Source organism: Gnatocerus cornutus, chromosome 3, assembly GCF_029298725.1.
Source record: "Gnatocerus cornutus isolate USDA-ARS CGAHR chromosome 3, icGnaCorn1.1, whole genome shotgun sequence".
Taxonomy (NCBI): Eukaryota; Metazoa; Arthropoda; class Insecta; order Coleoptera; family Tenebrionidae; genus Gnatocerus; species Gnatocerus cornutus.
In genome coordinates, this window is record NC_142235.1 from 11665893 (window position 1) to 11681524 (window position 15632).

The 15632-nt window shown below is 34.3% G+C and overlaps 1 protein-coding gene and 1 pseudogene across 1 annotated transcript; both read right to left on the reverse strand.

Annotated features, from left to right (window-relative positions):
• Positions 1 to 1082: 1082 nt before the first annotated feature.
• Positions 1083 to 2909, reverse strand: LOC148176907 (fatty acyl-CoA reductase 1-like; annotated as a pseudogene).
• A 7238-nt stretch (positions 2910 to 10147) lies between these two features.
• LOC148176908 (fatty acyl-CoA reductase wat-like) lies at positions 10148 to 12155 on the reverse strand. The gene is made up of 5 exons (XM_088033230.1): positions 11958 to 12155; positions 11406 to 11913; positions 10563 to 11353; positions 10372 to 10514; positions 10148 to 10328 (listed from the first exon to the last, which is right to left on the reverse strand). Exons 1-5 carry the CDS (start codon positions 12153 to 12155, stop codon positions 10148 to 10150), a joined length of 1821 nt encoding a protein of 606 aa, XP_087889356.1.
• Between the last annotated feature and the right edge of the window lie 3477 nt (positions 12156 to 15632).

A 15632-nucleotide genomic window follows, 5' to 3' on the forward strand; every position in this document is an offset into this window, starting at 1 on the left:
TCTATTATTACAAGTCCACATTAGATTAAAACAAAACTCATCTTCACACGTTGAGTAATCTACTATATTTGTTTGTGTGTCCTGAAACTTTATTTCCAAATATTTTTTCCCTAATTCCAGTAATTTTAAATCTACAAAAATGCTGTAACTTATTGGGGCTCAATTCTGGTCATCAGACAAAATCCACCACTTAAGGGTGATTATGTTTAGAGGGTCTTGCGGTAAGTTTGGTGGAAACTGTTTAAAAGTTGCAGCCATAAACGCACCACAGTATTTATACGCGTCTTTTATCATCACAGCACAGCAAAATACAGTTTAACAAACGCGCTAGTGCGGTTATATCTTTGACTTTTTAAATCGTTTACAGCAAACCCCCATAAACATAATAACGCTCAAATGGTTGGGTCTTTTCTAATAAATATTTTTTCCCAGCTGGTCAGTCTTACAAACCAACTCCTTAGAGGTCTACATTTCGAGGTGATTTTGCTACTCACCTGACCCAAACTTACTCAAATTGATGATAAACGCAATTATATTAATTGGGGATACTAAAGAAAAAAATATGTGTATTGGAACATTTGGAAATTTGTGGAGTTTATAAGTCTTGACTGTCTTATTAATAGTGCCAATTTAGAAAAATTTAAACCAAAAAGGAGTATATTTAGAAATTTGAAAATGTCAATTTTTTCAACATTGTATTTCTAGTGCGACAAAAACGAAATTTATGCATGTTGTTTTTTTTGTTTGTTTTAGTAATCACTAATTTGCAAAAATTTTGATTAAAAAGGTCGAATTTTTAAAAATTTTCGTTTTAAGACCAAAAAATGCCACCAATTTTTTTTTAATCCTATAATTTCTTTATTTTTTATGCGATTTTAACGAAATTTGTGGGGATTATCTCTCTCGACTGCCTTATTAAGAACGTCGATTTAGAAAAACTGATTTAGAAACTGAAACTTAGACTGAAGAAGAGAATTTTTAGAAATTTAGATTTCGAGGAGCGAAGAAAAATTTTTGTTTTTTAACCAAAAAAAATGTGACCAAAAATTTTAAACGACCTGTACTTCATTTTTAATGCCACTCTAACCAAATTTGTGAAGTCTATAAGTCTTAACTCTCTTATTAAGAGTTTTAGAAAAATTTAGACCAAAAAAGGAGAATATTTAGAAAAATTTTTATTTAAACAACAGAGAAAATGTCGATTTTTTCAACACTGTAATTTCGTTATTTCTAGTGCTACAGGTACGAATTTTTAAAAATTTTCGTTTAAGACCATAAAATTGCCACCAATTTTTTTTAAGATCCTGCAATTTCTTTATTTGTTAAGTAATTTTAACTAAATTTGTGGAGATTATCACTCTTGACTGTCTTATTTACAGTGCCGATTTACAAAAATTTAAAGCGAAAAGGAGAATTTGTAGAAATTTTTATTTCGAGTAGCTAAAGAAAAATTACAAATAAAACTTGAACGCGGTTTAATTTCCACATTTTTGGTGTCACAAGAACGAAATTTGTGGACGTTATTTTTAAGGTTAAATAGTCCATAAAAGTTGTTGAATTTGGGTTAATTTTAATATATCTTTGTTAGTTATTATTTCTAATAACGTATTATCTTTATTTTTGTCAAAACATTGTTAATTTTTTTTGAAAGTTTCTATTACTAAGTGGGACTTAGGTCCAGATAATCTAATTTTTCTTAAAAGCATAAGAAACCTAGTGTAAAAATATGCTCAAAAAAATATTTTTGGATCAAAAATTACGACTATTACACGCACGATTTGAAATAAATAATCACCAATAACTCGTAATGCGCTTTTAAATTGCATATTTGAAAAGAGATTGAGAATATTTATTACGGTTCATTTCAAGCCAGATGAGATGAGCGGTAAGGTGGCTATAAACGGTTTAAAAAGTCAAAGCCATAACCGCACTAGAGCGTTTGATAAACTGTAATAAGATCTAAATAATTTTAGAACAGGATTTTTGCAAACATTGAAGAATTACCATTTTATGACTACCCAGATGTGCTGGGACGGTCAAGAACGGACTTCCCCGGCGAGGCCCTCAAAATGTTTTCCGATGCTGTTTGGAAATAAGCAATGGGATGGTGCATTATTTTTGGACGCAATTGTACCAGCTTGGATTTTGACCACTTACCAACTGATGGTCTGTGAATGACTGCAGGTATCCTTCCATTGCACATGTCGTGGACGACGTGCTCAGCCACTTAGTGAAGGTGTAGGTGTTGGATAGAGGATAAATGTACTTCTCCGTCAACGCGTTCAAAACATTTCTATCAATCTTCTCTGCAATTTCGATGGTTTTCCTCCAGTCAGCGTGAGGAGGGTACAGCTTCTCTTCGATGACCTTCTTGTCGGTGTGACAGTACGTTGTGGAGACGTGCAACAACACGTCTAGTTTCTTCAGTCTAGTTTCTTTATTTCGAGAGCCAGAGCAACAACTTCACGAGTGCCTCTGGTGTTCAGTAACACAGCTTCTGTTAAATTATCGTCAAAACGATAAAAAACGCAGACGTGGAAGACCGCATTAACGCCGCAAATTAACACTTCTCGGTCTTCTGGTGAAAGTCAAAGACCCAGCTCGCGGACGTCACCACTAATCACTTTAATCTTCTTCAATACATCGGGGTTTTGAGACTTCAAGACATCGAACAACTAGACCAACTTTAATAGCAAGCATTAAATGCAACTTACCGGAAGCTCTAACATGTCTTTTAGTCTTGATTTCAAAGGGCGATTCTTTTTTTGCCTCATCAACAAATAAATGTTCTCAATGTTAGGAAATGACCGGAGGAGTTTTTCGACGAGAACTTTGCCAATGAAGCCTGTTCCTCCAGTTATGAAGATACTTTTGCTAAAGAACTCCGGTATTGTTGGAACTGTAGACATGTTTGGTTTTGGATGGGTAGTATATAACAGAGAAATGGCTTTTTCCGACGACCACTATAAAATATGCCACATTTCATACAGTTTTCTCGTAGTGAAAATTTAAAATTGCAAACAATTTCAGCGCGAAGACGAACGAAGCGCATACCCGTGTGCAATGAAAAATTTGAGATCTCTGATTGGCCGACAACTGTGTGTTTTTATATTGCACACAGGTTGACGCAGATCTAACTTTCGGCGCAACGGCATAATTATTTTGTCCGCGGCTAGGTGCTCTGCCGAATGACATTTTAAGTTTTAACTTGACCAGAGATAACTTGAGGTGTTTTTGCACCATTATAAGCAAGTGGAAGAGCCATAAACTTTAATTAAAAAAAATAAATATTAACTCTGCGATATTTGTGGTCGTCGGAAAAATATCGTGTACAACACGTGTTGAAAATTCGATTTCACACTCGTTTGCTTAAGCAACTCGCCTACGGCTCGTGGCTCAATTCTGCAAAACTCGTGTGAAATCTTCCATTTTCAACACTTGTTATTCAATGTACTACGTTTTTTAACAATGATATTCATAACAGGAAACTAAATTAAAAATTTCCAGGTTTTACATTGTTTTAAAGCTACTACTAATATTTTGGGGTTCGCAAATTTCGAAATTTCTCTTGCGCCACCAGCGGTAAAACAGGCGAACTAACTGCTTAAATAACTTTACAAACAATAATTTATAATAAAAAAAGGACAGGTTTATAAGCAAAAAATTTTGGTGGATTCAACGCAAAGTCCCTAAATCTATAGGTCTGAGCGAGTTGCCAAGTATGGGTGGGTGCCGTTACGGGGGGCGAGAGGGAATGTGACGTCATAACGGTTCGTGTCATTTAATTCGACAGGGTTCCTTCAGAGAGCAGTGGCGCATTTGTATGATTGGTCCTCTACCCAAAAAAAAATTTCAGTCTCTTTTTGGCTCTTATGCCTGCTTATTATCATCGTATTTACCTCCTATTTGAAGAAAAACACATCACAAATATCCCAGGATCTTAAAACACTCAGTCTTGGGACACAAATAATTCAATGACAAAAACTTTATTCATTGAAAGATCGTAAGTTGTACTGTCAAAAAGTTTTGTGTTCCTCACCATTTCCTGGCAGAAATTGCTATATGGCAGACCATTTCAAAATGTGCGAAATTTTGAGGTTTTCTTGGTGTTCCCCACCTGGTTGTGGAAGAAAATGGTGAGGTAAGACCAAACTTTTCTGACAGTGCAGCTTCCGATCTTACATTTGAAAGCATTTTGATACTAATTAGCCAAGTGCGAATAACTATTCTCATTAGAGACAGTTGGGTCAAGCAGCGATTGGGGACCCCACTTGTGCTCGTCATGAAACCTTAAAAAAAGCTTGTTTAGTCGAATTAGTTTATGACTGAATTGAGTGTCAAAAGTGAAAATACATTCACGCAAAAATCCACCGGTGTACTGCAGTTTGCTTGCTGAGCAATGTATTCAAACTTCGCGCCAAAAGGCGAACCGTTTTGACGTCATCAACATGGAAACGCGATTAGTGGACTCGCTCAGACCTATAGATATAGGGACTTTGGATTCAACGTAGATATTTTTTTTTCTATTTATTTACCCAAGATTGGCACGCTTTTAGGTTTTTCTTTCGAAGAGATATCATGCATTTTGTAAAATAATTAATATTTAAACAAATGTAAATTATTATATTTTTTTATACAGTTAGCGCCCTTTATATTGACATATCAAATGTTTGTACCAATTTTTGTGACATTTTATGAAGGTTTAGAATGTAAATTATGAAAAAACATGGTTAAAAACCTGTTTTTTGCTTTAATCACGATACAAACAACTGAACCAAGTTATAACATAGCATCCTTTCTACAAAATAAAAAAATACACAGTTTGATGTAAACAAGTTAATATATATGAAATAAAGTGGCAAAAAAAGCGAAAAAAAGGATTTTTGTCACTCCCGAGCCACCTTAGTATCTTTTCTGTCCTAGTGACTTTTACTTTTCAAGTTTCCTCGCCTAGTATACCGAGTGATTCTTATTAATATTAATCATAGACGTATTCGCTACTAGTTGAATGTGTTACACATAAGCGTAGAATTGACAGGGGTTAGGTAGGGTGCGTGTATTAATTAATTATTTTTCGGCAATATTGAACATTGAACTACTGCTACTTGTTATGCACCATTAATGCGAACTGAAATGATCTAGTGTAGTCAAAGCAAATTTTGGACAATTAAAATGAATTTGTTTTACTGCGAAATGTTACCACATGATACGCCATTGGGCTTCAGCTTTGCTGTCACTGATCTGTCATCTGTCAAGTCAGCTGTAAGTGTTAGATTTGCGGATTGTGGTTGTTACAAGACACATGAACACTTTTTGTGAGCTTGTCTTATTGTTATGCTTTGTGACAAATAACAAAATAACGTTCACCAGTGCAAAGCACGCAGTTTTTTCTAACTTCAGCAAAATCGTATGTTGTAAGAAAACACATGTTTAAAAAATGCTAACGCACCTTTTGATTAATATTAATAAGAATCACCCTGTATAACTATGTTGGAAAAAAAAACATTCTAAACTCTTGTTAAATACTTCAGCAGACTGTGTTTATTGACCCTAGTGCAATACCAATCGGTAAACAAAAAAAATATCTTGTTTTTTTGGAGGCTTAGACCGCGAAACGCTTATTATTATTTTTACTTTATTTATTATTACTTTTGTAGACGCGAAATTTAAAATGCGGCTCTGTGATTGGTCGTTCAACAGAGTAAGTTACATAATATTATAGCGATATATGCTAAAGGAATATACAGGCTGTTTTTGAAATGCATGTACAAAACTGTTCTAGACTATTCCAAAAAAATACAAAGTATAAAAAACCAAATTTTAAATAAAAAACTAACAAGATAAAATTAATCCCAGTCCATGTACCTTTCTTTCTACACCACTGACAAATAACGTACCTGGAGTGATTTGTTGCCTAAGCAACCAGCAGCTCGATTTTTTGTTCACCTTCAAATCAGTGACGCACAAGCAAATTATTTGAAATTTTTGTGTAATTTTATCTCGAAAACAAAAATACTTTTACTAAAACATTTTTTTTAATAGGCTTAATTTGTGACAAGGAATTGTATACAGGGTGTTAGGTAACGTAAACCCAAAAATTTTTGAAAATATACACAGGAAAGTGGACTGATAGGAATGAGCTGGACTTTACCTAATTTTATTAAAATACTGTTGAAACGCCATCCGGTTTTTTCACTGCACAATTGACACCTCCGAGAAATTTGCATTACGGAGCGTAGAAGAGTAATTAGGTAAAATTTTTCTACAAGTGGTCACAATTTTTTCTCTTAAAACCTCTATTGTTCTTGGACGAGTGATATACATAGACAAGATCTTGCAAATATCTCTAGAGGAAAAAATTCTACTGGTGTTAAGTCTGGTGACCTGGCTGGCCACCAAATGGGACAGTGGGTTCCAAACCATCTTTCTCCGACCCTTTGTTTGAGATATTGCGTATTAATTCGTACATTGTGAGTGAGGTGTAGCCCCATCTTGTAAAAAGAAAACTTGTTCTTTCTGTTATTTGCTGCTTTTTGACATAACATTAACCGCATTGTCTTATTTGACACCACGGACCTAGATTTTATTAACTTTTATTGCCTATTTTTTTTCAATTTTTATTTTTTTTTTAATTTTTTTATAAAAGTAGAACATATTACACATTTCTAAATCAAGAAAATTAATATGTTTCAAATTATAAAAAAAATATGAGTGCCAATTTAATACAGGGTGATTTTTTAAAAACGGCAGGCGTTGTAGAACCGTTTATGAAAAATTTTGAAAAACAAATTAAATGGTTTTTAATTTACTATAACCTGATGATTTTAAAAATTTTCTAATCGTCTTAGTATCTTTTGGGCGATATTCAACTTTCTTATTTTAAATTGGCACCTATATTTTTTTTTCATAATTTGGAAGATATTAATTTTCTTGATTCAGAAATATGTAGTATGTTCTACTTTTACAAAAAATATTTCAAAAAAAATTATCAAAAATGAAAAAATTTAGGCAACAAAAGTTAATAAAATCTAGGTGAGTGTTGTCAAGTGACACAATACCATTATTGTAATGTCAAAAAGCAGCAAATAACAGACAGGATTGGCAATCTTTTTTGAAATTATTGATAACAAAAGACAATAATAATAACAAATCAGAAAAAAACATTTACCTAATTTAATTAAAATCCTGTTGAAACGCCATCCCGTTTTTTTCATTGCACAATTGACACCATGCACTTAGGTTTTCTTAACTTTTATTGCCTATTTTTTTCAATTTTGATATTTTTTTAAAGGGGGAGAAACAAAGAAACAAAACCGAGAAGAATCGAAGATTTTTTAGCGTCATAATTATTCTCAATTAGGACATTTTTTCTTTTGTTTTTACCTGCATTCTTTTCTTTGCAAATAAAGTCGAAAATTGTAGACAAAACAAAAATTTCGCGATCTTACAGACTTTCATCATCTGTATACTAGAACTCATTACTATCGGTCCACTCATTAAAAAGTTAAGTTGGCAGCAGCTCTTAGCGATTTTTATCGGTAACAATTGGCAGCAAAAGGGTTTGACCTTGACGCAACTGTGACAAGAGTAGAAGCTTTCGCAACATTGTCAAAACTTCTTAAATTTGTATTAAAATTATTCTTTTGCAACAAATTTTTAAAAAATAATTGATTAATACACTAAAGTTTGACAACGTGTTAACCTTAAAAAATCGCTACATTCAATTTTCCCCTAATTTTCTCCCTAAAGAATTGAAAGCCTGATTTACACTAAAAATTTTTTGAAAATTTACACAGGAGAGTGGACTGATAGAAATAAGCTGTAGTTTACGTTATTTTTCCTGCAAAGTTTTTTAATTTTATTTCTAAATCTATTAGGTTATGAGTATAATGCAAGTATTAAACATTCTTATTTTTAAAATAAAACTCATTACACATCTCAGGTACAATTCATTCAAAATTAGTGTGAAAATTTGTTCCAAAGTAGGCGGTCTAAACTAGTTATGATTTGCTTAGATTTTCATATATTTTTTTTGAATTCTTGTTTTTTCTGATATACTGGGTGAACCCAAATAAAGTGCAAAGATTTTAACCTCAATTTCAGATATCGCAGTTTGACATAATAGCCAAATTTCGCGTTCCAAAACGTCACCGTTTCCGAGAAAACAATGTTTTAAAGTTTTCTGCAAAAATCAAGTTCAAATTTGAATTATTTTGAGTTTTAATTTTTTTATTCTTTGCCATTGGTTTCTTTAAAAGTGTTGCAATGAACCCAACGATTTAAAAAGTGTTTTTTTTACAAATAACTTAATTTGATTGTCCAATGGAAAGCGTTTGATCATTTTTTGTAATAACTTTGGGTAATCCAAGGGGGTTTGTTTGGCACTTTGTTTAGCACTTTGCACTTTGTTTAGATCATAAAACACCAACTATCAAAAAAGGTACCACTGTATGCAGGTGTCTCAGAACTTTCCTAAATTTTATAAATAATGTTTACAAGCTAAAGCTTAAGCATTACGAAAAAGACCGCAGGAAAAGAGTTATTGAAAACCAGTGTATGTATACAGGGTGTTAGGTAACGTTACGGCCATAGACTAATGGGTAATTAAGGAAGGCAAACTGTCTTGGAATCCGCAATTAATTTTATTTTTTTTCGTTTTAGTTAAAAAGCTACAAGGCTTTAAAGTTGACCAATAGAATGGCGTCAAATAATTTTTCAATTTTACAGAAATCCAAGTAGCTTTTGGACCAAACGAATAATTTGTCACTTTCCCGTCACATTTGAAGTTTGAAATCAGTGGCGTCAATAAAAGGGAAAAACAACGCAATTTTATTCAAAAAACAGACAATAAAGCAACACTACAATAGATGTTCAAAATGGCCACCATCTTGTTGAACACATAATTGTAAACGACGCAACAATGTTTCCTTTATTGAACCCAACACATTTTCGTTTTGACGAACTTGATTTGTAAAGTCCACAAAAATGGAACAAGTACGCCACTGATAAAAAATTAGAACTGTCAGTTTGACATTAAACAAAAAATTTCCTTCAGTAACTCTGATTCAAATTTTTGTAACCTTATGCAAATTGTTCCCTGATTGGTCACATTCAAAGCCTTCCAGCTCTTAAACGGTTCAAGAAAACCCGAAAAAAACTTGGAAACATTACTTTTCACGGCTGCCTCCATCACCCCTTTTTCTATGGCCGTAACGTTACCTAACACACTGTATAATACCCTGAACATACAGGGTGTCTCAGAACTCGTGACCCAGAGAAAAAAGGCTTATAGAGGCAACAATTCTGAACCAAAATTTCGAAACAAAAATTTTCTAGCTCAAAAAATAATCGAGTTAAGACAAAAAAAGGTAGCCAATCCGGAAGCTAAACAGAATTTGAAAACCGGAAACTATGGACACATACTATCGTTCATTGGTCAGACTCTCGTTGCCTAGGAAATTGGGATGACTTTTTACTCCACCTATAGAATAAGCTTTCAGGATTGGTTGCCAATTTTTTATCCTTTCTCGAATACTATTTAACTTAATCAATTTTTGTTTTAAAATTTACCATCTGTATTGCTGTCAGCACCATCCCTTGCTCTCTGGGTCATGAGTTCTGGGACATCCTGTATGTACTCTACAACTGTAAGATGCATCAATGGTTTTTTTTCTTTGTTTTATTAATGCCATTGTTAAGCCTGCAATATTTGAGAAGTTAATTTTCAAAACTCGATAAATCCATTTCATAAATTTTAACAAGGCATTAGAAAAAAAGATAATTTGTTCAATTTTCTTCAAATTTACTTGAACTATTTTGGCATAAGAAGGTAACACAATGTTTTAGCAAAATAACCCTAATTTTACATCAAACCCAATGTCAGTCAAAATTGAATTTATTGAGTTATGAAAAACGACTCCTCAATTTATCATTATGTCTACTTTGAAAGCCTGTTTTAGTCAGCTCAATTTTTGAAGAAATGTGCTCCAAAACTTGTACCACTTCAGTTTGGTCGCCACAGTATAATTTAATTGATCTCTTATAAACAATATTCTATTAGAAGTATTTAATTAGTAGAGATATCTATTTTTCTCAAAGGTTTATCACATTCGTAAATATAAAGAGGACTTTTTGATTCTTCATCAATTTAAAAAATTTTCGAAATTCTTAGACTTCCACAGAGATCCGTAAAAATCTTGGAGAATCTTAGTATTATTTTTGGTTTCCAGAGCTTTATCTCATTTGTGTTTTGCCCATTCACAATTTTCCGAATATCATTTCTTCGTCTATTGACCTCTCTAATTGACACAGTCTGAATGCAATCCACCCTGTTACAATAGATAAAAACAATTGTTATAACGTACTTGTCACCGCATGTTCACAATGACACTCCAAAAATTCTGATTGTATGCTAATTCATCGGGATAGAGTATTCGAATTATAATCAAAGCAATAACAACAAAGTCGTTCTTATAGTGGAAGATCTCACGTGACAGCCAATGCAAACAAATTTGCTTAATTATAACTTTTTATTAAAATCCTTTTGGGATTAAATACAAAACAGCGTGACAAAAGATTTTTAGAACATCAACTTTGATGAAAAGAAACCAAAACAGCGTCAAATACCAGAAAGTGTTAAAAACGACGTAAAGCCACCACATTCTCTTGTAGTGTCTTCTAGCAGCCTCTCTATCGTCTCCTTCTTTCAACAAATACTTTCGTATTCCAAAAACTGCGTATTCCATGAACTCTTGAAGATCAGACTCTTCGTCTTTGTAAGAAAACGCTTCAACATCAGATGGTAGAAGCTGATTTTGAAGATTATAGCATTTGTCATTGCGAAACTCCCACTCGTTGAAAGTGAAGTACTCCAAAGCCCTCGTGGCTAAGTAGATCTTCCGGTGGAGTCGTACCAACATTGGCTTCTGTCCCAAAAGTTTGAGGAGACCATCGATGAGCAGTGCGGGTATCAGATGATACAGCACCAAGAGAATGTAATAATGGGTGAAACACTTCGTGAAGGTACAATCAGGGTACCATATAACGTAGTCTAATGGGGCGTTTTTATACAATCCGTGGCCACGTTCCAAGATTTCCTTGGTGGTGACAGTTTCGGCACCATTATTACTACCATTGTAAAAACACGGAGTGAGTTTTTGGGTATCGATTGCTTGTTTCCACGATGCCATCATCATGGCTTTTACTGTTAAGTCAACGGGGATGTAGTCAGTGTTGATGTTGGAGTTGCAAAATACAGTTCTGACGACGCCTTTACCAACTCCAGCAATCAGTCCCATTGGACCATTGAAGTTGTCCATCCATCCACGAATGGGCTCATCGAACGAGCTTACAACTGAGGAGGATAAGTATAGTGAGTATAGTAGTACTATGATACTTGTACTTACCGACTGAGGGCCTGTAGATCACCGCAGGAATTCTGTCTTTGCACAGGTCGAAGACCACGTGCTCTGCGAGGCTCTTAGTAAAAGTATAAGTGTTGGAGAGAGGCTGGATGTACTTCTCTGTGAGAGCGTTGAGCGTGTGTTTGTCCACTTTTTCCGCGATTTCTATGGTCTTCTTCCAGTCGGCATGAGGAGGGTAATGCTTCTCCTCGATAACCTCATAGTCGGTGTGACAGTAAGTCGTAGAGACGTGCACCAACACGTCTAAATTCTTCATTTCAAGAGCCAGAGAGACTACCTCGCGCGCACCTCTGGTGTTCATCAACACCGCTTCTGTTAAACTATCATCAAAACGAACCGAAGCAGCCACATGGAAAACGATATTAACCTCCTTCACCAACAGCTCAACATCTTCAGGTCGCATCCCTAAACCCACCTCTCTGACATCCCCATTGACCACCTTGATCTTCTTCAACACTTCGGGATTTTGGGACTTGACCAAGTCAAAAATCTAAAAGAACTTTATGTATGCTCAATACACTCTCTTGGTCTTACCGGTAAGTCAGTGATTGCTTTAATCCTCTCGTCGATGCTCTTTCCTTTCTTCTGTCTCATTAAGAGATAGATGGTCTTCACGTCTGGACATGATCGCAAGATTTTTTCTATCAAAATTTTGCCGATGAAGCCGCTTCCTCCGGTGATGAAGACGGTTTTGTTGGTGTAGAACTCCGGGATTGTTGGTGTTTTGTTCATTTTGGCGTATGTTGGAACAATAGTTGGATTTGCATGAGATTTTTATTTATGCAAGTTTGTAATGTCAAAGTTTACCGACACGACAGGAATTTGCGTTGAATTGGAAATGGGAGAGTGGAAATTTTTCTTAGAATTGTATTTATTTTTATTTTTCTTTGTCTAGTCTCTCCTAAATTATCACTGAGTTTTTTGAACTTTTATTAGGTTGATATGGTAAAACCAACAATTATCGGCACCGTTAGCAGATTTCTCTACTTCAAAACGCTGTATAAAATTGAATTTTTGTTCTACGCCTGTATGATTGTTGTCATTTTTCTTAGAAAAACTTCATTTCTTGTAAAAATATTTGTAAATTTCTAGATAATGTTAAAAACTCGTAATTCGTCAAAATTTGCAAGACACAGCATAAAGCTTTCTTTTCCAAACGGTTTTTTTTTTATATTATTGTGGTAGTAACCTTACTTTGGTATGAAATATTAAGACATTACTAAGGAGAAATAGATTTTGACAGAATTACTTATCTTTTCATCATTCTTTTTTTGAGCAGTACACTTTACTATTTTAAATTAGATACAAACAGTATTAATGAAATGTTAAATGTTTATTTTTATTTGAGAATTTTATCATAAGTAGGTTTCCTAGTTATTCAATAATCGGCCCTGTCTATTATTAATAATTATATGGTGTGCTGAAATGTAAAATAACACAAAAGAAAACAAAATAGATTTTGCAAGTGATTTAGTAAACAAAAGAAAACTAAAAACTTCAAAACGAATCAAAAATATCGTCATCCAATAGTGGGCACTCCTATGCCGAATATAGAAAAATCAGTAAGATTTTATCTAATACTGGGCACACCAAATACTAACACTATTATTTTATAAATTTAATAAAAAAGTATCTGAATATGCAGCTAGAACCTAGGCTAACACGTTATCACGAAGAGTCCAAAAAAAATACGCATTGCAGGTAAAAAAAAAGAAAATTGCAAGCAATTTCTTAGCAAACATTGATGACATTTACTGTGAAGAATATTGGTTTCAAAGAGTTTAAAAGTTAAAATCGAGCAAGTGCCATTCAAAATGTAAGTCTCAAATAGTAACTGTCACAAAAAGTATTTTTTCTGCTTAGGCAGCAAAAGTGTTTCCATGTCAACGAGCGCTTTTCATTACTTATAACAAAATTGCCTACTTTACTGTCTAAAAACGACTAAAAAATAGTGACTGAAATGCGATTAATTCTAAATTTACCCGACGCTAATTGACGGTCAAAATTTTTATTAGTGCAATATAGCCTTATACCTTCTGGGTTACTTTACCCTAAAGCCGCGATTCCACTTGCTTGCTCTAGCCCAGACCAGACCAGACATCCAAGATTTGAGTGACGTTTTTGCACCCCAAGTTACTGGTGGTCTGTCCGGGCTACGCCAGACAGGCTAAGTTGGTTCAGTTCCGTGAAACAGCAGACATAAATATGATCCACTTGATTATGACTGATATTCTATTAATTACACAGAAATAATATAAATTTTGTAATGATAAACGCAAGGTGGATTAAATTTTTTGCTGGTTCTGAATTTCAATAGAACGCCCTCCGAACCAAACCAACCATGGTTGTCCGGGAACTCGCCAGACAGGGCAAGTTGGTTCGGTTCTGTGGAACAGAATTTTAAATGCTATTTTATTAATTACACAAAAATCGTCTAAATCAACTTTGCCTCTGTAATAAATACCAGACAAAATTGTTTTCTTTCTTGAAAAGAAGTAAATTATTTGTAGCAAGTTGATAATTGAGATTAGATTTGAACTCAACGAGACGTTGATAAATCAGACAAATCCAGACAAAATTTGCAAAGTAGTTGGTATTTTTGAGAAACTGGCATCTGTGGAGTTAATTAAATTTTATTTAATGAAGGCATGATGAAAGCAGTTTATACATACAGACTGTCCGGAAAGTGCACCCCCAAAGTACCAAAAAATTGTTAAAAAAAATTCCAGACATTCTGTTTTCGCAGGAGGACCAAAAGAAAATTATGAAAATGGCAACATTGCAGAACTGAACCTCCCTATAATTTAAATTTTTAATATTCAAAGCCATAGTAACGTGGCTGTTGTATTGTTGTCGTTAGTCAGGTCGGCTCATGAACAAGTAATGTAACTATGGTTTCACATGAACGATGCCACACTGATCGAGATTGTTAAGTCAAAAATCTTGTTAACAGTTTTCAGGCATTTTGCAGAAGATTTGTCCGATTTTCTTGGCACCATGCCTTTGCGCAAAATGTCCTTTAGGTAACAAATTCATTTGAACGTAAAATTATTGCACAGAAATTGTTAATTTTCGTATCAAACTTTGTCTTTTTAATCTATCATATCTCGAAAAATTGAAGACATGGATTGTTTTTAACAATTTTCCGGTGATCTATGGCATTGTCCGATAATACAGTTTCACGGTGGTGCGCGACTTTCCGGACACCCTGTATATTTCACAAAATAATGTAATTGTTAAGGTCCAATCAAGTGATCACTGATCACTGATCACTTGATTGGATCTTAACAGTAATTTACAAATCATACTTAAGAAACGCAGTCAACAAAATATGATTTTGGAAAAATTTGCATTAAAATGTGATTTTTGTCTAATTAATAAAATACCAGTCCACATCACCGTTCCACAAAACTCAACCAACTTCCCGTGTCTGGCGAGTTCCCGGACAACCCCGGTTGGTGCGGTTCGGCGGCCGTTGTATTAAAATTCAAAACCAGCAAAAAATTAATACACCCTTTTTTCCATTACAAAATTTACTGTGTAATTAATCGAATATCAGTCAATATCAGTTATCACCAAGTGCACCATATTAATGTCCGTCATGTTCCATGAAACCGAACCAACTTGGCCTGTCTGGCGTAGCCCAGACAAGCCATCAGCAAACAGGGATGCAATTACATCTTAATGTTTTATTACGGCCCAACCGCAGAAAGGGGCTGAAGAATTATAAAAACGTCACTCAAATCTTGGATGTCTGGTCTGGTCTGGGCTAGAGCAAGCAAGTGGAATCGCGGCTTAACTGTAAGTTCACTAAAAGTTTCTACAGTTTCTTTTTCCAAGTTTTACCACCGAACCCTCTTCAGAGGGGCTTCTGGACATAAATCCAAACCAATCTCAATCAATTTTTAAATTGTGATGTTCTGAATGTTGCTCCCATTGTAGATTAACAGTGTTTTTTTTGGAGTCGTCTCTAAAGAAAATGGTCAGATTTTAAAGTTTTAAGGCGAGTGCCAAGACTCGTCGCTGGTCAGAATTCGAGCTGAGCTGTCACATCGGGAAGGTTGTCAAGCGGTACCTCTGTTTATATAACTCTCTTACCAGTAAATTTTCGGGGCTCTTCCGTAGTGTTAATATGGTTAGTTTTTATTAGAATTAACCCTAAAAGGTGCTTTTATAAAAACGTTTGAAATAGGAATAGAACTTTATAAA